The sequence below is a fragment of the Cariama cristata genome, unplaced genomic scaffold, assembly GCF_000690535.1.
Source record: "Cariama cristata isolate BGI_N322 unplaced genomic scaffold, ASM69053v1 scaffold1463, whole genome shotgun sequence".
Taxonomy (NCBI): domain Eukaryota; kingdom Metazoa; phylum Chordata; class Aves; order Cariamiformes; family Cariamidae; genus Cariama; species Cariama cristata.
In genome coordinates this window covers 98,306-124,474 of record NW_009609941.1, presented here as the reverse complement: position 1 = coordinate 124,474, position 26,169 = coordinate 98,306, and the positions used below count along the sequence as shown (strand labels likewise).

Genomic DNA, 26,169 nt, shown 5'->3' with positions numbered 1-26,169 from the left:
GAAAAAGTCAGTAATTATTTCTCTTCCTCTTAAAATAGCCTATTCGTAATGTGAACATCTTGAACAATGGATATATTGAGTTGGCACCGAAGTCCTTAAGCCCAGAATCAGAACTGATGGCAACTTTTGCCACAAAGAACAGCAGCGGTATCATCCTTGCTGGACTCAGCAGGGGACTGGAAAAGCGACGACGTAGACAAGCACATTTGGCAAGTACTAAAAACAAAGACATTTTGGTTTTGGTTTTGCTTTTGCCATTTTCATTTTGTAATATCAAGTCAGGTTTTTATGACTGTAACTTGCAAAGAATGAGAAAAAATAATTCCGCTTAGGAAGGCCCAAATACAGGGGCTAGGTGGGGAACAGAGGATATTCATTGTAGTAGAGAAGAGGTGAAGGATCAGTTAGCAGAGACCTATTACCGTTACTAGGACCCAGAACGCCCTTGCAACAAGGAGGAAAACTGCACATGAAATGCACGCAGTGTATTACTTTCCACTTCTGTTAGTCAGAAGTAGTTATTGAAGGATTTGAGATGAACAGCTGTCTCTTATCTGGTGGACTGTTTTGGAGCTCCTGGAGTCCAAGGACAAAGTCTTAGTCAGAACACCTGCCCCTCATTATTTCCTTCCTCTAAAGGACAGGAGTGGGGTGGTGGTGGTATAAAAAAACTCCTGCATTTTAACATGAATTTTTATGATGACCAAAGAAACTTCCAGCTTTCATGTTTTCTGTTGGAAGACGCTGCACTCTGAGAGGTACCAATACATGTCTACTAGTCTGAGTTTCATTAAAAAGTTTGTTTACAACAAAGTTGGATATAAATTTTTCCAAAGTATGTTCTGCTTAAACACTAAATGAATGACGAGGAATTGAATTATAGTTAAAAATTAATCTTCTGATTAAATCCACAGCCCTTCTTTTCCATCATGCTGACTGATGGTCATCTTGCAGTGCATGTTAATGCTGGAGATAGAGGAACTACTAGAAAAGTAATTCTTCAGTCTGCTAATGGAACGTACAGTGATGGACAAGAACACTCTGTCATCCTAATCCGGAATAAGAGGTACGTGTGGCTGCAAACTGTACTACCTGTTTAATTACTGTGTGTTGTTGTCAGCTCACTGCACGCTCTGAGGAACTGCTTTTGCTAGCTCATTAGGTGAAGCAATCAGGACTGTGTTTTTTCTGCTGTTAATGTGGAGGTGTTCTGATTTACATGGTAATTGTATACAGCATACAGCCTCTGAAGTTGCAGTTAAAAGCTCTCAAAATCTCTGGACAGCTTGGGCCACTTGAGTAAAGTATACTAAATAATATTAGAAAAAAAAACAGCCATCAGAATAATTTGGAAAAATATTTGACAGAACTCTACATGTTTAAAAATTAGCTGAAGAAGGTCTTCTAGTTCTAAGACATTGAAAGGATTATCAAAGTGATGGAATCTTTATTTCTTAAGACATTTTTGAGGCTGAAAGGAATGCTTTTCATTTGAAAATGAATGTCTAAGGGCCTTGTTGAATGTTTTCCCTACTTTGTCTTTTTCAGGATCATAACTGTACAGGTGGATGAAAGTAACCCTGCAGAATTGAGGCTTGGTTCATCAGCAGAAATGAGCCCCATGAATATTTCCAACTTCTATGCTGGTGGCATTCCAGCAGGAGAGGGCATTTTAGGGCTAAAAATGGCTGGCTCCTTTCATGGCTGTATCAGCAACCTTATTTTTAACAAGGAGTAAGTCAGAGGGGTAACTGCCCTGTTTTCTAAAACTGTCTATAGTAATTATTAATTGTAGTTTGTAACTTCCTTAATGACATTGTCCATTTTGCCTGGTTTTTAACATACGACAAGCATGATACTGATGATCTGGGTGTTATAACAGGCAGAATATGGATATTACAAGCTACACTTCCAAATAGCATTAAAAATGTCTTTAATGAGTATAGAGATGCTGCGCAAAATGCAGCTTTCTCTACCATAGTTTTATCTGCATTCACAGACAGAATAGTTTTCCAAGAATATTGCCTATTAATATTGTTCTATGGACAGATTATTTGCCACTTCTCAATCTTTTGTCCCAGCATGCCACGTCTTTCCCTTTTTCCTGTTACTAGTGAAAGACCCTGTAAAATAGTCTCTTTGTGCTTCGGAAATATAAGGATTTGGGATTTCACCTCTTAAAATACACTTTGGTTTTTTTTGGTTTTGTTTGTTTTTTTTCAAAAAACAGGCTTTTGTATTTCACCACTTCCATGAAGTATGAACACGTGGATATGGACAGCTGCTTTTTGTCAGAGAAGCCTAAACCAGCCATACAGCCAGAAGGCATTGGGATTCACCCTGAACTTCAGGCTTTACCAGTTCCCCTGAGGCCTCTTACAGATACAAAAAAAGTATGTGTTACAGCAAAGCTCTATTGCCTCTTCTAGGAAAGAAGCAAGATGCATTTTAGCTTTGTGGAGAATTTTCAAAGTATGGACTGTGTATATTTGCTGCTTCTGTGGTATAGCATGGTTCAATGAATGTGGATTTGAAATTATTATTTCTTATAGAAAAACTGTGATACAAACCTTTGTGCAGCCTGTTGGCCTTTTGGAAGGGAAATGTAGTTAGGTTTATCGTTGTTCAGGCAGCAACACTAAAAAAGGAAAAAGTGGAATGATAATTCCCCAGCAGAAGGACTTGACAGTAACTATTATCTTTAGTGTGCTCCTGCCAAAGTGGCTCTGTGCTGAGATTTGCATTAGCTGTGCAATTCAGTATTCACGTTTTCCTGGGCACACACATGCAGTCTCTGCTCCATGTGAAAGAGGAAGCACAAACCATTCCAGAGACACACAGCGCCCGAATGCAGTTTGCATGGCACCTGTTTCCTCTCATGCATCCCCTGTTCCCAAGGGAGAAGGCAGCATTACTTCTCTCCTTCTGCAGATGCACATCTTTATAATGAAGTGTTTCCAAAGCATCCTGAAATCATTTTTCTGTGGCAACACAAAGCAGGATTTTATACATTTCATACAACTCTGGCTATAAAAAGAGATAAGCTGTCCTTCTTAGAGTTGAAGTATAGCTTTGGCTCTTACTCTGTTACTCCTCTCTCCATCCCCCAAATCATAACAAAAATGTGCATCCTTACTAAATGGGAAAATATTTCTACCAAGTCCATAAGATTTTCAGACTGAAGTTATACTCTGTTTTCCAGCATTTGTTATCAAAAGGGCTATCAATTAAGACAAATGGTGAATACTTCTCAAACTACAAACATTTCTCAGTAGAAAAGACCAGTGCTGTCCATGAGATGTAGCTTAATCATTAGAACTAGTTGTTTCTGAGCCTAAAGGTAGCTCAGAAGGATTGGGAGTTTAGCTAATTGATGTTGCTGTATACTTTGTGGTTGTGTGGCTCAGTTTTGCTCCTTACAAAGTTCTGCATAGGCACATTGCCATTCAGCACTTGCTGGTCAGCACCTGACACTATTCTTAATAAAGTCCTTTCATTAACAGGTAGTTTGTGCAAAAGATGAGGTACCTGATCATGTTCAAGGTGCCCATCAGTTTGGACTTGCCAAAGGCAGCCACTTGACACTGCTCTTCAATCAGTCTGCTGTCAGGAAGAAGTGAGTATATCCTGAATCACACATGCACGCAGTGTTATCTTGTATTGAGCTACAAGAAGCACAGTGATGGTTTTCATGAATGATCACTGCATTTCCAGCTTTGAAAATGGCCATCGCTTCAGTTTTCTGTGGGGTCCTCATGGAACAAGGTATCACGACCACTGCAATGTAATTAATGTATCTTGCCCACGTTTGTGGTCTTGAGTTTTAACTTCTGGCCAGAGTTCTGCATTTTTTTCCCCTCTCAGAGTTAAGAGCCCCGTTGTACCTTCTGTGTAAGTATTTTGATTTCTGTTTTCCACAAACAGAGCTCAGCTGGTCCCTTCTCCTTTGACTGGTGCAGACAACATCTTGCCCTCTCCTCTGAATTTTCTGCAATTGCACCTTTACATGTCTGCTTCACTCCTCAGGTCACTGAAGGAGCTAAGACTACTGAGAAGAATCATTCTGTTGAGACTTAACATGTGATAGCCTCTCTGCCACTCTTATTTGTTTGAGAGGCTCCCAACAAGGTCCCCAAACCACAGTCTGCAAGCCACTTGCGTATGCTTCTTTCAACTCAGAAGCCTCTGCTGTTGTAACTACTGAACATAAGGACATTGCAGAGGATTGATAATGTGTAGTCTGAACCTAGCGTCTCCATAATAAATGGGCTCAATCAGCTCCCCTACCTTTTAAGCCTCCCTCTGTTCTCAGTCTGCCCATTATATCCCAGCAAGCCTGCCTAATAGTAATGGATGCCATCACATGATCCTGGAATTCCTTCCTTTCTTGGGGCTGTAGGCAAGCCTGCAGTCACAAACAGCTGAGCCTTTCCCTCTTAAAGCCCAGCTCACTCTGTGACCAGCACTTTTTCTGTCTCTGACAGGTACAGCGCTGATTTCTATTATGAAATACATTATAGGTCATGCTTTCTTAGAATCAATGTAAATTCTACTTTTCTGGCCTTTGTAATAATAAATTTCCTTTCATAATAATAAATTGGTTGAGGCTGTTCTCTGCCTCTGGAAAAGCTTTTTGTCATTGCAGAAGAAATATCTTTCAGTAACATGGAACTTTTATTGTCTAGACTTTCTGTCCAGCTGAATCTCAGAACCTTCGCCTCCAGTGGCCTGATTTACTACATGGCTCACCAGAACCAGGTTGATTTTGCAGCCCTGCAGCTTCATGGGGGACAGCTCTATTTCTCATTTGATCTAGGCAAAGGAAAAGCAGTAGCTTTTCACCCTGCTCTTATCAGTGATGGAAAATGGCATACGGTAGGTAGTCACTAATCTTGTACTCCATTTTCTCTTCCCTAGAGTTACTGTGGTGGTTTTTCCCTGCCTTTCCTGTGTGCTTTCCATGTTACAAAGGCAAACAGGTTTTAACCTAGTCATGAAACCATTCAGATAACTTATCTTTGAGTATAATTATTTCCTTTTAAAATTCTCATTAATTATGCATCAGTTCAAGCATCCAACTGCTGTCAAGTATCTCAGATTATTTAGAAATAAAGTAGTTCACCAACTATGTGATAATGGTCATCTTCACCAGGGAAGAATCCAACGGTGGGGTCTAGAAACTCTTGATTTTTCCACAGAGAGCTTTCCATGCACTATGTCACCAAAGGCCTGCAACTAAGCGTGTGACGGGGTGAGAGAGATTTGTGAGTGCACAGTTTCTCATCTCCCACTTATCGCTTGATTACCTGAGCCATGACATAGCAGCTAGTGCTAACAGGGAAGCACCCTCTTTCCTCTCTTTGGTTGACGCAACATGAGAAAGGTAGACATTTGGAATGAGTGGAGGGGGAGGTCTTGGCATAAGGAGAGTTTGAGGAGAAATTATGGCTAGAGCTTTCGGGTGTCACATAGCATTCAGGGGCTTCTGTACAAAGACTCTATGTCAGCCTTTGTTGGCCCAGTTTCTCTGAGCAACGACCTGCTGCAGGCTCTGGCTTTCTTCATGAGAAATGACTGTCATCTATGTAGGTTTTAAAAGCAACTCTGACCACATTACTTTTCCTTAAGGCAGATGAGGATGACAATATTCATCCTGCTAAGCTTCCCTTCCCTTGTCCATACGTGAAGCCTTAACTGTAGGAAGTGGCTTCTGTGGGACAAAGTGATTGATGACACAAAGCTGCCACCTCTCCTAGGTGCCTCGGGGATCAGCAGAGTGTTATTTTTGCTTTTCATATACAATCAGCGGAAGAAAAACCAGCAAAAACTAACATAAAGCAAATGGGAACTTCTGTCAGAGAGAGATATCACGGTTAAGCTCTGTTGCCTACCCTGAAAGGAAGAACACTCCAGGATTTACAGCTGCATGTTTAAAATTAAATATGCTCATGTAAAACTCATACTCACACTATCCACTTTTTAAGAGATTCCATGTGAGAGCTGACCTACCTTTACTACCCAGGACATAAAAACAGGAGCTTGAACCTTTTTTTTTTTTTTTGGAGACTAAGGCTGAGTCACTATACTTCACAGCTGGGGGTGATTATTGCAGTAGCTCTGCAATCAATTTAAGCTAACATGCATTGCTGCCAAAGGCAACACTTCTTTCCATTCTCTGCCATCTGTCCATATCACCCTGCTGTACCATTCTGTCCCCTTACCAACCCAAATGTTTGTGAAACCTCATGTTGAACCTGGTCAGGATTCTGAGTGGGACTGAAAGTAACCAGGGAAGAATAAATCGCTAGCTGACTTCAAATAAAGTCCTTCATCTGCAGGTGAGTAGTTGCTTTAGTGCACGGAAGGCATGGGGCGTGAATAAACAAGATGGACAGAACTGGAAATCTTTTTGGTCATAGCAAATTCAGCACTGCCCATCACAAATTACAGCGTAGGAGAGTGGACTGCAGAGAGCTGAGATGGCTCAGCTGGTGGGCAGCACGATAATTGCAGAAGACCAGTTCTCCTCTCTTCAAACTCAGTGATGCACTCATATCCTGAGGCAATAAACTAGTGGTTTTAAATAATGATTGCTAAGATGCTGAAAAACTTATGCAGGACAACATGCAATCATCGTGAGCCCTTGGGGAGGCAAGAAAGCAGCTCAGCTGCTCAGTTGCTTTCTGAAATGACCTCAGCCTCACAATAAATTTCAAGAGGATGCCTCAGTACTGTATGTCAAAGCAATCTAACCACTGAAAAATTGTCTTGCTTCCACAGCAAATGATGACTCAGTAACTTATTCAGCTTACCGATTCAGGTTTGCATGCTCTCTTTTTTTCCAGATAAAGACAGAATATGTTAAAAGAAAAGGTATAATCATTGTGGACGGACAGGAATTGGTATCGGTCAGTGCGCTGGGAGATGGTAGCACTTTGGATGTGGAGGGGAAGCTCTACGTGGGAGGACTCCCTCTGGACTATGTGCCAAAGAATCTTGGGAATGTAAGGAGGTTTGGGGTGCTGGGGCTTCTCTGACACTTTGCAATACTAGAATGAGTATACTGCATCAAACCCATTTAATTCAGTATCCTGTTTGAGAGGCAAAAAAGGGAAAGAAACAACAGAGAAAGTAATGACCCTTTACCAGATAAATCTTTCTAGCTTTCCATGGCTTAGCGACTCCAGCTAGAGCATATATGCTTGTGTTTTAGTAATAGCCCTTAATAGTTTTTTTCTTCTATCAATCTCTCTGTTAAAAATGGATAAAGAATATAAATTCCTATATTTCATAGTACAACATAAAAATGTGAACTAGAATCTCAGCTATTTTGGTACTGAAGTCCTATTGCATTCAGATAGGAATTTGGGTGCCTTAAATATCTCTGAAGGCTGGGTTTAGCTGTCTGAGATTAAAACATACTTTTTAGACGTGCTTTTAGAGGGTAGGTTTTGTCGCCTTCCTCCTTGTGCAGCCCATTATCTCAGGGAGTATTCCAGTGACGATAAGAATGTTTCTGAATTCCTGGGCATACTTTCCTCACCCATGCTTTTTAATTGGATAATGAGGCTGACAAATATTTTAATACTTTGAATCTGCAATTGCTGAAAATAGTAATAGTGAGAGAAATTCTAAGGAATCCTTTTGCTAGGTAGAACTCTGACCTATACTTGCAAAACATCATACAAAAAAAATCTTGATTTACTTGTTAATTTGCTGAAGCATGTTTGGAATGTCTTTTAACTGTTGGGCATATCCCTGCTTACATTCAAGCAAATACAATTCTTTCTGTATGTTATAGAGAGTGTATACTATGTTTCTAAACAATATTTATTTTGACTCTAAGACATTATGTACGTTTGTAACCTTATATATGTATATGTCAAAATAGAAATGTAATTATGTAAATATTTTAGATCCTACTTTGTTTTGTTCAGAGAATTTTTTATTTACAGTAACATCAGGTGAATCGGCAAGAGAGCGTTGCGGCAGTTTGTATTGCACATTAACTCTTATATTTCAATACGCTTAGGTGACTCACAGTATTCCTGCCTGCATTGGTAGCATGACGATTAACAGCAAACAACTGGACAACGAAAGCCCTGTCTCCATCTTTGCTGTGAATAAATGCTATGTAAAAGTGCAGGACGGTACTTTCTTTGATGGGAGTGGCTTTGCTGCTCTTGGTAAGTGTCATTAAATGAAAGCAATACCTTACTGAATTAATGTTAATGAAAATGTACTCTTTTAGGTCTTGCTGGAACCGTGTGTGATTAATTGACTCCTTACACAAAGACTACATGCCCTGCATATGTATTTCTGAGTCTCTTTATACGTCCAAAAGTGGTTATTTCTGCAAAGGGTTGTCTTCCGCAAATGAAAGAGCTAATGATTCTAGCAGTGGGAAAGAAATGAACTACCTCTTTCTTCAGCTAATAATATCCATGTTCATGATGTTAAGTTGTGGTCTGTTAAAGGGTGTGGAGACAAAAGTTGTAGGGGACTTGTGAAGTAAAGCGAAAGATTATATTTGTGCTCTTTGCTGTTTCTTACAAATGAGATAGAATGTATTAAATCAATGAAAGAAAACTTATTTGGGAATTTATCTTCTCCAGTATAAAATCTGAATTATGACTTTGGAAAACTTACTTTCCAAAGGTTCCACAAAGTTGTATCCCAGCAGAGTAATTAACAAGCTTTTAATGACAATATATGTATTCTACTTTGTACTGTGGGTTACAAGCCTTCTGTTAGAAGCTTATAACTTCTTTTCAGTCAGAGAAGGTTACAAAGTGCGGTCTGATGTGAACATCACACTGGAGTTTCGTACGACAGCGGTGCATGGCGTTCTCCTCGGTGTCAGCAGTGCTAAGGTTGATGCTGTTGGACTGGAGATTGTAAATGGCAAGGTAGGCTGCCCTGGGCTGGCACACTCGTTTCACAAGGCTTGCTTAAAACAGAGGCCGAACTGTTGGGTAGCACTAGACAGACACCAATGAAATGTGGTGGAGGCAAAATGTCTGAACTGAATCCCCACAGAACTGGTCTGGGGCAGACTTTCAGTTTCAAGGTTTCTCATCATCATCCCATGATAAAATGTGAGATTAGCTGAAGTAACTGGAACTTTTTGCCTTTTTAATTAGTGTAATTTATGTTAGTCTGCAGCCACTGTGACCTCCTGTACTATGCACCTTGTACATTAGGCCAAATATATGTATCTTGTAGCTTAATACTCTTTCTGCTATAGAGCTACACTTGTCCTTGATAAACATATTGCATGGACAAAGCACGCTGTCTTGTAATCCTTTCTTCAGTATTCATGAGCAATTAACTCGCTCTCTACTTCTACTGGCCATTATGCTCCATAAACCTTTTAACAATCAATACATACTTCTCCACTCATCTCCTGCATAAAAAATGTATACTTGATTGCTCTTTAAGTATTTCCTTTTCTCAGAAATAGCTCATTTTTTATTCAAAACTTCCTAGCTAGAGACAGTGTTAAATATCAGTGTTTCTGTGGGACATACTTTCTCAGTTAATATTTACATATTAATCCTCACCACAGAGTTGAGGAAATGTCTGCTGCTTTGAAAAATAAATACATTAAATAAATCAATACATGTGTTGGCAATGACAAGTGCTTTCAGTCCATTCTCTTTCTCTTCAGTTAGATATGATGGATCTTCTTTCAGATCTAAAGTCTCGGCTTCTGTGAGAAAATTACTTGATTTGTATTTGTAAGAAACATTGAAATCCCAAGTGAAGTATGCCAAGCTAACCCAATGGACCATTGCGTGGATAGACCCAAGTCTTTTAGATTTTAAAGATACTTCAATAAGGACACACTTTATCCATCAAAGTAAACACTAACTTTACGTAATTACCAGACATTTATTAAAACAGAAATCTCTGCACCAGGATGATTGTGCTTTTATCTAGGCAAATTAGTTCATGTTTTCTAACTTTATATCTTTATTGACATCTGGCTGTTTATACAGATTTTATTCCATGTCAACAATGGAGCTGGCAGAATAACAGCTACGTATGAACCAAGAGGCACAAATAGTTTATGTGATGGAAAATGGCATAAGCTTCAAGCAAACAAAAGCAAACATCGCATTTCGCTGATAATTGATGGGAATTTGGTTCAAACTGATAATCCCTACATCCAGTCAACCTCTGCAGATACGAACAATCCCATTTATGTTGGAGGCTATCCTGGTAGGTACAATAATATTTCTCTTCCCTTCTCTCCCTCCTGCTCTCACTCTCTCTCATAAGAATGACTCAACACATGTGCTCGCTCCCTCACTCCCTCCACTTCTCCCTCTGATTCATGAATTTCATGACTGAGTTATAAATCATGGTTGTCATTTTCCACATTGTCTCTGAGATCGCAGCGTATTAATATTTGTGTATATTGTCTATGTGGAGGACTGCATTTAGCTGTTGAGTGTGTTGGCAAGATGAACTGAACTCCTATCACTTTCCTACACAAACCTGCTCCTTAGTTTCTGAGAAGGATTTCCTCCACATGGTTTGTCTTTCAGTCTCTCTCAGACGTCACAACATCCCTGCCTGTGCGTGGTGAGGTGTGGTTCTCTTGCAGTCAAATTCATATTAAGGCTTTCCTTCACGTTCGTCTAAGGTTTCCATAGTGCTCTTCTCCGCTTTATTTTTGCTGATGTTTCGTGTCAGGGGCTGTGCAGGCAGAAGTCAAGCTGCTGCAGATGAACATGTATTTCCCTTGCTCTGTGCAAATTTCCTTCTGAAGTCTGTCAGTCATGCTACGATGGTAATAGTAAAAGATAGTAGCACAAAAAATATATAATTAAATTACTTTTCGAATAAGTTGTGCAACTCATTAGTTGATAAGTTGAGCCAAGGCAATGTATTCAGTAAGAGGATTGAATTTTGAACACTATGAGGTTGGCCTTTTTGCAGGCATAGTTTTTAATGAACGCATCAGTACTGAGAGCAAGTAGGCTTTGTGTGGTTTTGAATATCTTATGCTTTTAAACATAGCATAAAATGCCCATATCAGTTTTTCTCTGAACCAGCTGTTACAGTTTATCAGTTTAGATATTTCCATTTGCATGAAAACAGAGTGATGAGGTCTGAAGGGCAACCTCAGCTTTTAAGTATTTGGAAAGCTTTAGGGATAATAGCTTGAAATGTTACAGAGCCTGCTGTTGGACAAGGTTTTGGTGCTTTACGAAAAAGGAATTAATGCTAATTAACCAGATCTTGATTAATGTTTGGTCTTATCAACATCTTGTGAACTTTTTTAAATAGGTTAACGTGATACTAATTGTTCTTTCCGTGCTCCATCTGTAAAGATTAGGGTTCATAGAGAAGAGAGAAATTCTTCAGTCTAGCTGAATACTGCAGAAGTGGAATGAATTGTTTCACAGGTGGTACATAAAAATAGAGCTGGACTCTCTACAAACCTCATGTTTTGGTTTGTCAACGGAGTTCATGAATCTGTTCAGCTTGGCTGTTGCTTCATATTCTGCCAGATTCAATTTGAAGTCAGAAGACACCTATGTAGAGTGGCTTTCTCCTCTCTTTTCCCCTCTCTTGTTTCCCATTGTCCCCTGGAACAAATTATTTCTGCTAACTCAGCACAAGCTGTCCCAGTGCGTGGCTTACACTTGAAGGCAGCAGTGACTGTCCATGTGGGATGTCCCAGATCATCCAAACATGAACAGAACTTGGTGCTCCTCCAGTGTTGGGTTTATCTCTTGTTTGGGAGGGAGGAGAAGCAGCTGAATAATAACCTGGATCCCTGTATTGTTTCAGTTCACTGGAAATAGATTCTACATATTTCACCTTTCTTTTTCAGCTGATGTGAAGCAAAACTGCCTCACGAGCAAGAGCTCATTCCATGGCTGTTTGAGGAACCTCGTGTTGACCAAGGGCCAACAGGCAGAATTGTTTGACTTCAGCAGAGCTTTTGACCTGCGTGGAGTCTTTCCTCATTCCTGCCCTGGGGCTGAGCGCTGAGCTGCAGCAAAGCCTGTCTGAACTGAGCGGGTTTTTGTTCATCTGTTATTTTTCATTCTCATTTTGTAATGAAAAGAAGAATTGGTGAGAGCTTGCTTCTCTTCAATTTTCTGGTTATTTTCCAACTCAGGTCACTTTTATTTTTTTTTTTTAGTCAGAAGCTCTATGTCTGCATTTTAACTGAACAGTTTTAAACAACAAATACCTCTACTACAATGTTAATGGCATTAATTGGGTTTTTCTCTTTGGGGAATTTTTATTAATCGGTGTTTACAGTATGTTTTCTTTCGGTTACTTGACAGTATTTCATTTTATTGTGTGTTGGTCGTTTTATAAAAAGGTAATAATTTTGGACCACATAATAAAGCTACAATAAATTGTGCATTATTTTGTGTAGTTCAGTTGTCCAAACATTTCGGATAGAAGAAAAAGAGCCGGGCGGCTCAGAAGTGAAAAGCAGAAGTGGATGTAGCCCAGCAGAGGGAGCAGGAGACCGAAGGCGTAATTTTGAAGGTCTCGGATTCAGAGTCTAATGAACAGAATTTTCTTATTTGTCTGTTATGTGGTAGCTCCAATCCCTTTTCCTTCTGCCTTAACGTCCAGTGCTTCTGACCTCCATTATAGCCACATTATCTAGGAGGATTATGTTCCTCTTTATGCTTTCATGTAATCAGCTGCAGGACAAGCAGCAATTCTGCAGCTCAGAGACGCATATGAAATGCTGTGTTGGTGAAGAAACGATTTGGGTCTGGCTTGGGAACAACTATGTATTTTGGCAGTGAGAACTAAGGCATCTTTCTTGGGAAAAGAGTTTTTCTTACAGGACATGGGGAAGCACATTTGGTGCTCTGTGATGCCAAATTCGCAGGCCAGTCAGCAGTTCTGTCTTTACCTTTTCCTACTGTGCCTGCCTCTGCCTAAAATGAGTCTTCCAGTAGTTGTGCTTGAGCCAGGTTTGGGGGACACGCGCTCAGCCTGACTCAAGGAAGGACAGCCACTCATCAGCTGGCCGGATCCTTGAGCAGTGACAAACGCGTCTTGTACTTGAAGATGCATCTATAATAAACATAGTTTTTTACGATTCACTTCCATCTCCTTTCTTCTCTTTGAACTAGCAGTATTTTTGCTTGCTCCTTACAATTTTGTTTGGCTTTTACTATACATTTTTACAGTTTGTTCTAAAGTCGGGTTTGCTGTATGTGTTTCATACTAGTTTAAAAAATGCTGGCTGAAATGAAACTTCAAAGCAGTCTGTCATTGATTTCAATGAGGCAGGATTCCAAGCAGTGTCATTTCGTACCTTGCATGGAGGCAGTCCAAGAGAAGAGTTCCTGGAGCGAAGAGCTGCTCCACTTGAGCAAGGATGGCAGAATGTGGTCCTTTGTGTAGCTGTTCAGGGGCTGTAGCAACGGAGGTGCTTTTCAGACAGATAAACCACTGCTTTAGGCAATTTCTGTCACCTGCTTCTAACTGAAAACCACGTTTAGATCTGAAGAGCTTGCTTTGTTGGTATTGTTTTTATTTTTGACACAGATACAATACAGTGGACACATTCTGTTGTACAAATACACTTACGTGTGGGCTTCAACAAAACATGTAACATAAAGAGGATTGTAAGGGAAACGTACATACAAACATTTTGCTTTGATTAGTGGCATTGTATTATTTTCCAGAGAAGACAGGCGTTAATGGAAAGCCATTGAAGAATGAAAACTGAAACACAGTGTGTTTGTATTTGTTGTCTATTAACCCCAAGATCTGATCTCATAAGGTTCACATTACAAATGGTAATTGAGGCAACATGGTTTGAATAAAATTTCATCCTGAAATATGTCTTTTAATACATATTTTTTTGTCATTTCCAAATCTTGCCCCTTAGAAGGAGAAATCTTTTATCAATGTAAAAGACTAGTGGAGAGGTGAAATTAATAATAGAAAATTTTGGCATAGTAAACCTCTAAACCACCAAAATATTTTTCCTGGAAAATGCAGAGTGAGGTAGTTAAGATTATACAGACGCATTTGCACACACACACGCGCGCACACATGCTAATGACATTAGCTGCATAAACAGGTTAGAGCGTTCCAGTCTCTTCCCAATGCCTACTGCTTGCAATACGCTCTCCCTCTGTGTCGCTATGCAAATTACTGTCTTCGTAGAACCACGGAGTACATAAATGCTTGAGACATCTTTGGAGTTTGCTGAATAAGTTTCTCCCTGCTTACTACTGCTTTCTTATTAATAGCTTTCCACATATGTTGCTTATCATAACTTGGTTTTGACTTCAACTGCTGTTAAGAGGAACAAAAGTCCTGGTGCCTCCACCAGCATTTTGAAATATTTTGAGACCTCATATTCAAAAATGTCATAGAGATTGTTCAGTTTTTCTGCTACTTGTTAAATCAAGGTAGGGTACCAGAACAACACAAAACAACTTAACGTGTAACAGTATTAACCCCAGTACACGTGGGTCACTAGGTCCATTTGGATCAAAAAAGAATTTTGCCATTCTGTTTCAGAGACAAGAAGTATTTGGCCATGCGGTAATGGCACTGTGCGTAGAACCTAGCTCAGCTGCTAATACGTATGTCTTACAAAGTTACGGGCAATTTTAGTATGGAACAAGCATTCACAGGATGGATTTCATTACATCAGCTTTGGCTTTGCTAAGTTGCAAAGACGTAAAAGGTGAAAGTCTTCATGGAATGCAGTGAGATTATTTCAGAAACAATTTTGATCAAGTCCTCACTTCAGGGTTAGTACACGCTGAGCAAGTTGCCGTGTGAACCCACGGGCGCGGTGTACTTTCCCTTGCACGGCCATTGAGAACAGAGCGAAGTGAGTGGGCAAGACGGAGAGGTCAATGTGTTTGTCTGAAAGTGCAGGAGAAAGTTACCTCATTTGCTATGACATTTCAGATTCTTTAGTTAATGTTTAGACTTTCTGTACAGTCATAAAAGCTCTTTCGTTGGCTATAAATACAACGATGCTTAGCATTTATATGATGCTGTTCGTATTCAAAGCACTTTCCACATAAAATCCCTTTGCTGAGTTTGTCGTTCCTAGATGGATGTTTATAACTCCTGATCTGCTCAGGGAATTGTTTGGCTGCATCTGAGAGCAGAATTTAACTCGACTAATTCTCGTGTTACCTTTATAAGGTAAGTGCTAGTCCTGTTTTACAGCTAAAAGAAAAGGGCAGCATAGTAGAAAGAGTTATCCATTGCCACAGAGGGAACTAAAGGGAATTGGGAACAAAGCACTTGACAAAACATTTATGCTTAGTCCTGTGAACAAACCACAGATCTGCTATCTCTTGTATACTTAAAATAAATAGTTGTCAAAATGAGCAGTGTATTTTCTAATACAGCTGTCCCAGTCTTTTCCTGGCTGCAGCTATGCACCCGTTAGTGTTAAGAGAAAAAACAAAAAGGAAAGTTAAAAATTTCACTGTTTTAAAGAAAATGAAAGGATACTGTTGCTAAATTTTATAATTTATTTTTTTTTATCTTGGGAAGATAAGAAAGAAAGATGGGATCTGCCCTCCACAGACATTATTGTTGCTGGTAGAATTACCGATTCAATGTTGATTTCTTTCACTGAACGCTACCAATGAAGGTTAACTACTGGAGGACACGATTAACTTTGAACCAGAAGTAGGGTTTCTAGAATGTGCAGCTTCTGCAGAGCATCACAGGTTACGGGCTGGCTCTGCAGGACGGCGACTTTGTGTTCGCCTGGAGGACTTGGTTCAGGACGCTTTTACATTACTGCCTGGTAAACAGAGGGCTAGGTTCTGCCTCGTCTGCGCGTCCAGATCAGGAGCAAACCCTACGGCTCGGACTGTGGGTGAATTCATTGTGCAATATCGCTGTCCAACGACAGAGACATTGCGGTGCAGTTGAAGGCATTAGTTCCCATTTTTTTGCATAAGACAAAGATGAAGAACACACTTGCTGTTTTCCAGAGGCTTGGGATTTCCCTACTCAACAAACATGCTTTAGTTTTGTAAAGTATAGCCCAAAACGAGGGGATGAGGTGAAGGACGGTGCTCACCCTTGTGAGGGTGAGTCTGGGCTACAACCCAGACGTGCCACGTTACGTGTGCTCCGCCGCATTCCCGATGCGGTCGCAGCGCACTGCTCTCTGGTCAGCCTGGGTGTTTTCACAGACTGTGTGCCATCTGTGAGAGGAGCTGCAATTTGCTAGGTGTTTGTAAAACCCCCAGCACAACTGGGCCTAGTTTGGCTATGGTTTTAATGTGTAAAACCCTCATGTGTAAGTGTTAAATAAGAGTATTGAATCCCTCTGCTCACTGGAAGCTCTTGTTCTTCTCTGTGCTGTGTTATACAGGATCTGGACAAAGATCTCTCTCCTCAACGCAGCTGACTAGTATAAAAGTTGCTTACACAGTAAAGCTAAAATAAACAGAAGAAAAAGAATTAGGTTACAAATTAAGAAACTATAATGTTTAACAAAAAAGGTGGTGGCTGTAAGTGGCACCATCAACACATATATTATGGTATTACACAGACTTAAATCTGAGAGCATCGAGTAAAAGATAGAGCTGGGGCCTGTGCCCCTCCTCACCTGGCAAAGCTTGTGTGGGGGGCGGGAGGGAGAAAGTGGTTTGTGGTGCTACAATTGCACACAGTAACGTGGTCCAGATGGACACTTTTGGAAGACTTGTAGTAAGATACACAGTGGTACATAGAGAAAGCAGTATAGCTGTCTATACAGCAGTTCTTCCTCCTGCCTCCTTCCCTCCCCCAGCATCAGGTACTCGTGAGGAGTGACTGAAAGACATAAATATTGCGGTAACGCACACTGTACAGGTTTACTTTCAGCAGAAAGGTTTGATTTTGTCACACAGCTGTGTCTTGGCACTGATGCAGGTTGAGCTCCTCTCTTCTAGGCTTGACAGATACCTTCTCTTCTTGAACATCGCTGTGGTCGGTAGTGTTTCGCGCATCCTGGGATGCCACTGGATTCTTTAAAAAAAATTCATGTTCTAACACCAGGTCAGGAAACCAACTCCATGTGTGACAGGTGGTTTTCTGTGCACCGTACCTTGGTCTGTCCTCCCTAACTCCTGGGCCAGCTGGCACAAGCGTAATCCATATGAAAGCATAACTGATGTGATATTTTCTGGTGGTCCAGAAGCTGGAGTGATAATACTTATACCAAAAGTAGTACGTGGTGACCATCCGTTGGATAGTACAGTAGGAAGAAATGATGTCCTGTAGCTACCATTTTGTTTCGTCTCTGGCAAGAGCTTCTTGAAATGACAGGCATCACCGTTGTCCATTTGGCTTTTGTCCAGTTCACCGCAGCCTTCTGCTTCAGCTTGCTTTTGGTTTTATCACCCATTCTGCCTGAGGATTTGCACGGTAAACATCTAACATGTAGGCATCCGGATCCAAACAGTGCTGGCCTGAAACAGAAATGGACAGCCATGAATGGTAGGAAGTTTTGAGCACATTAGTAAATGGGACAGAGCTATGTTAAAACGTCTTTGGATGTGTCTGTGACTTGCGCGTAGCGAGCCCCGTTTGGTGTGTCCAGCTGACATCTTGCCTGGGTAGGGACAGGGGCTTTGGTAACTTGGCAGTGGTTTTACTCTAGCGAGAGTCATGAATTCACTTTCGCTTCCAGGCAGGATGCTCTGCATTCACGGAGTTACGGACAAGGCGTTTAGTCAAATGGTGAACAAGTATTACGGTATCTTTAGAAGCATTAACAGCACTATTACTGTAAGTGCCACGGGATGATTTTTTTATTTCTTTGGATTTACTGGGCTGGAATTACAACTCTGTGACTTTGTTTCTACACTGTTTTTAAATGCTGAAAAAACAGCTCTGTAAACCATGTGTTCCTATCCAGCTAGGACCTTGCAAAGAAATATAGGGACTATATCAAGTTGCTGGTTTGCTGGTTTAGGGAAAAAAAAAAAAAAAAAGGTCCTCTGAAGTCTGGTTGTTTGAGGGTTTCGTTAGGTGGTGACTGGGAATAGGTGTTGGGTGGTTGGGGAGTCCCTGCTGCCTTTGTTGCAGAAAGACATTTGGTGCCTCTTAATTGAGTAATAAGGCAATAAACTCTTGAGTTAAGTCGATTTGTTGGACTATATTGCATTTACACTGGGTGATGAAGCCATTTAACCGGTGAGGTTACATTGCTGTGTCAGAAAAGATTATGGGAAGATTTTTGTACAGTTACTTATAAGGCCACTGAGGTCATAATGATTTTATTCAAGTGAAAGCAATATAAATGAGTTAATGCATAATCAGTGGACTAAGATACCCTGAAAGATCTAGGACTATAAAAATAATTTTAAATGAAGATGCAAATTAAATGTCCAGATTTTTGAAAGCGCATGGTGGGAATACTTTCTCAAGGCCTTTAGGATCTTCTCCTGTTTTAGCATCCTTGGTCATCCTGTTTAGCCAGGCGAAACAAATCAGTAATCAACTTTAGCTTTGTGTATCTTCAGTAATAAAGACTTTGCTTCTTGACTGCTGCTGAAGCCAGTCTGTGATGTTTTGTAATAACTTTATAGAAACTGTTTAGAGCTGAATCTAGAAGAATTAAGGAATAATCTAATCAGACAGTTGACAAAAGATTCCAACAGACCATCCAGAATTTTAGAATGAATAGAGAGAGGAGAGAGTCAGGACTGTGCAATACCAAATTAAAATCTGGTTTTTGACCTTTAGGCCAGGAACTTGTGTGGCAAACCACTGTTGTTATTACAAAAATATCACTGCATGAAACACGGAAGAAGACAAAATCCCTGCTGCAAGGAATTTGCAATCTAAATAAAGCACATGGATTAGTACGAGTATAGTACACCTATACAGACAGGGGCTGAACTCTGAATTCTGTGGTTTTTATTTGAGGGAGGTTAACACTTAAATACAGCGAGGAAGAAATATGTCTTGGGAAAAGGCTTGACAGCGAGGCGGAACGTGCTCACGAGAGGAAGACTAAGGATCTCTGAACCATGGAAAAATGCTCAGTTATGAGAGTGGGAGAGGTAAGCGAGTGGTCTGATGAATTTGGCAAGACTAAGGAGTCCTGCTGAGATCCAGCCGTCGGGTCACTGTCTCCTGCGAGTTGTCTCTCCAGTCGTGCTGGAGTTGGAAGGAATCGTTACATTGATTTTTAACAGCTTTTGGGCCAGGCTCCTTCCCTGCAGATGGACTGGAGGGTAGGAGAGACCCAGCGGTGTGAAAACAGCCCTGCCCTGAGGGGTTTTAGGAGGCTAAGGACATTCCGAATTGAATTTTCAAAAGTGAGACCTACCTATATTTCCTCCAATTTCATGTAAACTTTGGATCTGGCCTCTCATGTTCTGTGATGATCCGTGGCTAGGATGGAAAAAAAACCTTCAGTTTGTCTTTCTGGTATACCCACTGCCTTATCAACCACCATCTACATTAAGTTAAAAATTGGTATTTTTGCCCCTGTGAGCTTACTTATCAAAAGCAAGGACTTGTACCAAACGGAGCACTGCAGAATACTGTATCTGCTACGGAGGCAGATTACTGTGTCACAGTTCACCAAACTTTCTATTGTATTATTTATTTTTTATTGTTTATCTAAAGAATGGAATTACGTGGTAATATCAGAAGACTTTCAGAAAAGACTCTCAGATACAATTTACCATATCCCATAACTGTTAATAATTATGACCTTACAGAAATAAAAACATTAATGTTTTATGGGCAGATGTAAGACAATCCCTCTGGGTTCTCTATGCGGCAAGTCTATAAAAGGTGTGTTTTAGTAGTGGCGTAACAGAGGGCAGATTGATTCTGTATAGGAGCCAATTATTAAGTAAAATATAAAGAATAAAATCAGTGGTTAAAATTTCTTTGACAAAAGTAACCATAAATTAGCAATTTTAGGCTAGAAAAACAGTTCTTGCAATACAATGAGTCTTTAAAAAGGGAACAGTCTATTCATTAATGGTTCTGACATTGTTGTTCAGGAAAAACAAAATGTTCTGCTTTACCCACCTGTTTTCACAGTGGAATCGAGCCAGGATGTCTTTGGCTTTTGTTTGGCTATTGAGTTGAATTGCCATAGAGACTTTTGAGTGCAGTGGAGCATAAACTCTTATCACCCCCTCGGGTATGTCAGACTGCAGGTATGGGGGAAAAGTGACAGCTCCCTAAAATCAATATTCAGTAGAGTAAGTCTAAGGCAAATATTGTTCCAGCTCCATTCAGAAGCAGTTCTGCAGCTCTTTTGAGGTTGCTTGCAAAAACCACTGTCCTGGATTCACTTGATTATTCAAAAAACACATGTACAGTTATACAAATGCAAATTTGTAGATACAGTACAATGAGATACAACACAAAGACACGAACTCCTTGGTGAGTATCGCATAAATGCACGCAGAATAACATAAAGCCCTCGAATTTTAACTGCAGCAATACTGAGTCAAGTTGTTGTCTGAGACTTTTTAAGTTATTTCTGCTAACATTGGTCAGTGAACCGACTGCTTATGTAAAAATACATGAAAATTATTAAGAATAACTGCTCTTCCTTTTAAAGATGAAATTCTTCTGAGCCATGAAGATCCATTTCTCTGTTTCCACTTCCTATACCTTCAACTAGATCGGAGCGTATGTACAGTAAAGTATCAAAGTACCATATGGTTTCTGTTAATTTGAAATTTGACCTTGTGTGGGGTTCAAACGATCATCTATGAAGTTTATGCACTCTTCCATGATTAATGGTGGATAAATCAGTTAGCAAGGTTTGCATTCCAGTTCTAACCCAGTTAATACCATGCTGAGCAGAGTACAATAGTCTCTCTAGTCTCTCTCCCTGTGTAATTTAGAACATCTGAGACGCGGGGATTGTGTTAAGTGCTCTCAAAATTCAACTCAGTTATCCAAACAGAGTTTGCCTCCAATTTACCCTTCATGTTTCAGCTACCTGCCATGGCTAGTCTCATTTTGATTCGATGGAAAGCCAATTACTACGATCAATGAACTTGTCCTCCGGAAGGCGCAGCGGCTGCAGTAATTGACTCCTCAGAAGCTCTCACTGTGTTCGTTCCAGGGTGAACACAGTTGGCCACGCAGTAATCTGCTCTGCCATTTTAAACAAACCTCTCTGCCTCCATCTGCAGCACAAAGGTGTCTCCTCCCCACAGTACATTTCTGTCAGTGCTGGTAAATGAGTTCTCTAGAAAGCTGAATTAGCATGGATTCACAATTCATACGTGTAATTTCTCTTTCTATTTTTTCCCAGATGTTCCCTTCTGCATTTTCTCTGTTATCTGTATTAGATGCCCTATTCTCTATTTCTTGTAATTTCTTAAGATCACTCCCTCCTAATTTGTCTTTTCTTTTGTTCTTCAGCACTATTCTTCAGTAACTATATAGAGTCCTTGACCAGTTCCTTGATTATTCCTCTTACAATTCACCAATCTCCGTTCTTTTAAACCTCCATGGAAGACTCTAAAGACTTTCTCTCCAGGTTATTAAAGGTAGTTACTACCTGGAAATACCATATATAAACTGCTATAGGGACTGTATATGTTGTGCATGTGTACGCAACATGCTTTGTTGCCCGAATTATGTTACACCTAATACATAAGTTAATTTTAGGTGTCTACCGAAGTAGCATACCTCAGGTAAGTCCGTATCTAAGCAGTGGACAAAAGTTGGTGGCTTTAAGACCTCCAAAGGAAGATTTTTGTATCAGACTTTCCTAAGTCTGAACTGCACCTGGAGCTGTGGAAATCCTCAAAAGTATCCACCTCTCTCTTCTGACTACATAGGGAATAACACAAACTACTTCATTAGAGGCTTAAAATTTAGACCCGGTGTTGCTGTCTAGGTCAGGCAAACTGGATTTTCTCTCTGCGTAGGAAGTCTGTACAAAGCTGTAGAACTGAAGCTTGTAAGGAGAGTATCGGGTGGCCTGGACCAGGGCAGGGGTAAGTGCAATCAATCCTAATATGGACCATCCTACTACTCAACTGCAGATCCATGCGTTTGTTGAATATCTACAGATCATTGCTGTCAAGGATAGTCCACGTATGACCGTTTTCTTATAAAACAGGTACAAAACCAGCATGTGTTTGTAACAGCTTATAGCTTGGGCTGCTATAAATCATTCTGCCTTCCTCACCTTTTCTCAGTCAATCCCCAAAGCTTTGCCTTATCAGGATGTTGGACTGGGAAGCACATCTTTCAAGACAGCTCCCAAATCAGCATATTTTGTATGGCAAAATTTCCTCCCCTGCCCCAGACGCTTTTATGAGATAAAAAAGGAGGGAGGCTGGTTAAAGCTACCCTTGAAAGTGATATGTTTTTATCACACCTCTGGTCTTTCAGGTCTCTCCCGTTCCATGGTCTTTCTCCTCAGAAGTTTTCTCACTCCTTTGTCAAACATCAGCTGCCTCTTGCTGTTGTTCATTGCTGCCTCATTCATTTTTCTCACTTGGGAGATCAGGAAGGATGGGACCTAAAGGGAGGAAAGCAGAGCTGAGAGTGTACAACAATTTTTTCCCCCATAAAATTGGTGGTGGGGTTTTAGAAAGGCATCAAATTTTAGGCAGCAGAAGCTCTATTTATTCCCAGAAAGTAGCTCCCTCTAAGAAAGCCCAATTATTCCTTTGGTGAAACTGTAGATCGTCTTTCATACCATATGAAACGTTTTAGTGATGTTTGCAGTAGCAGGAACATTATTAGGAGGTACTCTTTGCAATGCCCGTTATACCCCCCTTCTGTTATGAGGAAACAAGCTGAGCCTGTCGTCATCTTCATGCCAACCTTTGGAAGTCCAGCAAGTAGTACACACTTTCGGCCCATATTATTATGGACTAGACTTTAAACAGTCATTTCATCTCATTCAAGTTTAGATATCTCACCTAGATACCTTGATGAAATAATTCTCCTATGCATTCTTCTGTATAAACAATGGTGTGGGATAGGTACCTCCAGAGGGCAATTTGTGCTAAAATGGATGTCTTGGGCGAGGTAAATCTCCACCCAGAGGTATCTGTCACCCTATCTCAATCTAGATATGGAAGACTCCAGCCAGTTTCCAAAGAATAGCTAACTCTTTCTTCTAAGAAAGTCAGTTTGCTCTGATTCCTACAGAGCTGCTGCGTATAGCAAAACACTTCTCTGTACCGGAGCCATGAAGGGGGAACCAGCATTACTCACTGTCCACAGGATGTCCTGGTACCGAATTAAAAGCCGCACAATGTGCGCTGTGGTGGCAGCTGCTTGCATTTCTTGTTGGTTTGCACGCTTCCCTTTGTAGATGAAGAGGTTTGGTGCAACAATCATAGAAACATTCCACAAATTCATCTTATTCTTCCCTTCATTAGCAACCACCTTCTTCAGGAACTGAAGAAAGGCCTGGAAAAACAACACTTGTTATGCTATATTTGCACTTGGAGCTGAAATACAGGGTTTTTGCATTCTAATTTGGATTACTCTCATATTTGCTGGCACAACCACCTGTGCCAATCACAGAGGAATAGTTAATGTTATCAAAATAGATATTAATAGCTTATCTATCACTTAGAGCATAATCCCAAATCTGTAAAACAAGTACAGTGTCTGCACTAAGGCTCTGAGTCCTGTAGCAGAGGAAAGATATGCAGATGTTGCAATGGAAAACTTAATTTCTTCATAGATTTCAAGGAGTCCATGTTGATGGATCTAGCCAAGGTTTTTTATATCGCGATCAGCAGGGCGATCAGCTTCCCTTCAAATGTGCACCAGGCCCATATGTGCTATAATCTGAGGAATTTCTGCCAGCAGCCCCAAACTTTTATTCTGGGATAATGAAAGCAAGAAGAGCTCAGCGGTTGTTCATTGACGTCACTTCTGCACATGCATGGCAGAGTCAAAGGAAACTCATTTCCCTTTTGGGCAGTTTATTCAGAATGTTGCTTGAGTGACTGAATAGGATAGATTGCAGCTGTGGTTAGAGTTGGGGTCTGCCAATGAGTCCTTTTGCAACACCATACCATTAAAACCACAGTCTTTGTACCCTGACATTGCAATTAAAACATTTTTACAAACCCAGGAATTACAAAACAAAAACTGAGTTGGAGGAATTTCTGAAATCTCGTTATAGATATCAAGCGGAGATGCATTCATTTTTGTCATCACTTTTATTTTTGTATAAAAGCCTAGTAATAATTAAGACTACTCATCTAGCAAGTGTTTTATGTATACAACTCTATGCTGGTATGGACTTTGGTAGAAGAAATAATCCTTGTTCTTCATAGAGCACTAGTAGACCTCTAAAGCCTTTAAAGAGGGTTGTTATTCCTGTCCCTCATTATTGTATAAATAAATACAGGTAAAGAAGGCACCTGGACTCATAAATCTCTATCTAAACTGACATATGGGAGGCTTTCAGAGGTGGGGGACCTGCAGGGTTCTGATGAGCAGGGGACCTGATGAAATGTCTGGGGGCTCCCAGGCAGCTTCTTCACCCAGGTTTCCTTTATGTAGCAACAAGTCCAAAGATGCAACCAGTGTCTCTTAGGGTCAGGACATAGCCGCAGCCAGATCTGGGCGATCCCAAGAACCCAAAACGCTTATGGCTGCTGTGTCTGTATCAGAAGTAGTACATGTAAGTCAAACCGGCTGAGGCTGAGGTCCTGACATCTGTGCTACAGCTGTACATTTCAAGGGTTTTTACTTCGGACTATTTCCTCCAGTCTGGTCCAGTGCCCTGGAAGCCCTTCAGCACTGGGTGTGCACTAGCTGAGCTCCTGGGGGGGCAGCTTCTCATTTAACTTCATCCTGGAGAATTCCGGTTATGCAGAAAACCCAGAAACTGGACCTTTTTTCCAAACTATGCGAGGAACATGCCTCTTTGAAATGGATGCTCCAGAATAGATGATGCCTGGGAGCCATTTGCTGACACCAGCAGTTGGATACCTCCAGCAACTATTTCTTAATTGCTTGTAAAAGACATGACAGCCAGGGAATTGGAACATCTTTTCAAGGAAATGATAAAAACCACAGATGAATACTTCCACAGTGCAACGTCTGATCACTGACTGTTAGAATGGAACATCTTTTCAAGGAAATGATAAAAAACACAGATGAATACTTCCACAGTGCAATGTCTGATCACTGAATGTTAGAAAAAAAAAAGTGTGTCTCATTTAAAAGTCAAAAGCACCGCAGATGGCAGGTGATAGCAAATGAAGAATTTACCTTGGCTGTGTCTCTGTTGGCTTCAGGCAACAGCATGATCAACAGATGTAAAGCTTGTAGCTGTAACTTGATCTTGGAGATTTCTAAGAAGATGAATAATTAATATTTTTGAAATCCCAGTTGCAATTGGTTTGTTCTAAAAACCTTGTTTGTCAGCAGTTCTAGAAATACAGCAACCACTGCCTGGCTGAGACTAGCATGTTAGGTGTTCATCAACCACAACCTTTTTCCCAAATATAAAATCATAGAATCGTTATGGTTGGACGAGACCTCAAAGATCATCAAGTCCAACCTTCTACCCAACACCACCATGCCCACTAAACCTTGTCTCAAAGCATCACATCTAAACATTTTTTGAACACTCCAGGGCTGGTGAGTCCACCACCTCCCTGGGGAGCCTGTTCCAATGCCTAACGACTCTTACAGTGAAGAAGTTCTTCCTCATATCCAACGTGAACCTCCCCTGGCAAAACTTCAGACCGTTTCCCCTTGTCCTATCACTAGTTACTGGGGAGAAGAGACCGACCGCCACCTCACTACAACCTCCTTTCAAGTAGTTGTAGAGGGTGATAATTAAATCAATTTAATGGGTGGTTTTTTTGTCATTGTCTTGGGTCTTTGTCACAGAGGGAGATAAGGCTCTATAAAATTCTGTCTAAATAGCAAGAAGCAATATTTTTCAGTACTAGCCAGTTTCTCTTCGATACCATGGTCAGACTGTGTTGTGAATATGGATCAAGTATTTTCCCCCTTTCAAACTGAAATGGCTATTTGTTTTCAGAAAATTTTCAGACTAATGTTATTGAGTAATTTTCTGAACGCTTTTGTCATTGGACTGGAGATTGGTTGCTTATAACTTAAAAAGTATTTGTCCCAAATCTAGCACTCTAGGTAAGTGTAGAGCCCCTTGTCCAGTTACAAAATACCATAATGTTTTCAGCAATTGGT

At 40.5% G+C, this 26,169-nt stretch overlaps 2 protein-coding genes across 2 annotated transcripts in view; one reads left to right on the top strand and one right to left on the bottom strand.

Annotated features, from left to right (window-relative positions):
• LAMA1 (laminin, alpha 1) overlaps window positions 1-12,086 on the top strand; it is a 67,738-nt gene extending 55,652 nt beyond the window's left edge. The window contains 11 exon segments of the mRNA XM_009697687.1: window positions 39-209; window positions 915-1,066; window positions 1,549-1,734; window positions 2,231-2,393; window positions 3,504-3,616; window positions 4,686-4,875; window positions 6,846-7,004; window positions 8,033-8,186; window positions 8,776-8,909; window positions 10,002-10,224; window positions 11,849-12,086. Of these exon segments, the coding sequence (XP_009695989.1) occupies window positions 39-209; window positions 915-1,066; window positions 1,549-1,734; window positions 2,231-2,393; window positions 3,504-3,616; window positions 4,686-4,875; window positions 6,846-7,004; window positions 8,033-8,186; window positions 8,776-8,909; window positions 10,002-10,224; window positions 11,849-12,009 (1,806 nt within the window). The 3' untranslated portion in view covers window positions 12,010-12,086.
• Window positions 12,087-17,352: 5,266 nt separating this feature from the next.
• The window catches only part of ARHGAP28 (Rho GTPase activating protein 28), a 71,246-nt gene continuing 62,429 nt past the window's right edge, over window positions 17,353-26,169 (bottom strand). The window contains exons 10-15 of the mRNA XM_009697686.1: window positions 25,222-25,304; window positions 23,200-23,397; window positions 22,352-22,495; window positions 20,029-20,183; window positions 19,313-19,377; window positions 17,353-17,444 (exon numbers count right to left, since the gene is read on the bottom strand). Of these exons, the coding sequence (XP_009695988.1) occupies window positions 17,353-17,444; window positions 19,313-19,377; window positions 20,029-20,183; window positions 22,352-22,495; window positions 23,200-23,397; window positions 25,222-25,304 (737 nt within the window). The remainder of the gene's footprint in view (window positions 17,445-19,312; window positions 19,378-20,028; window positions 20,184-22,351; window positions 22,496-23,199; window positions 23,398-25,221; window positions 25,305-26,169) is intronic.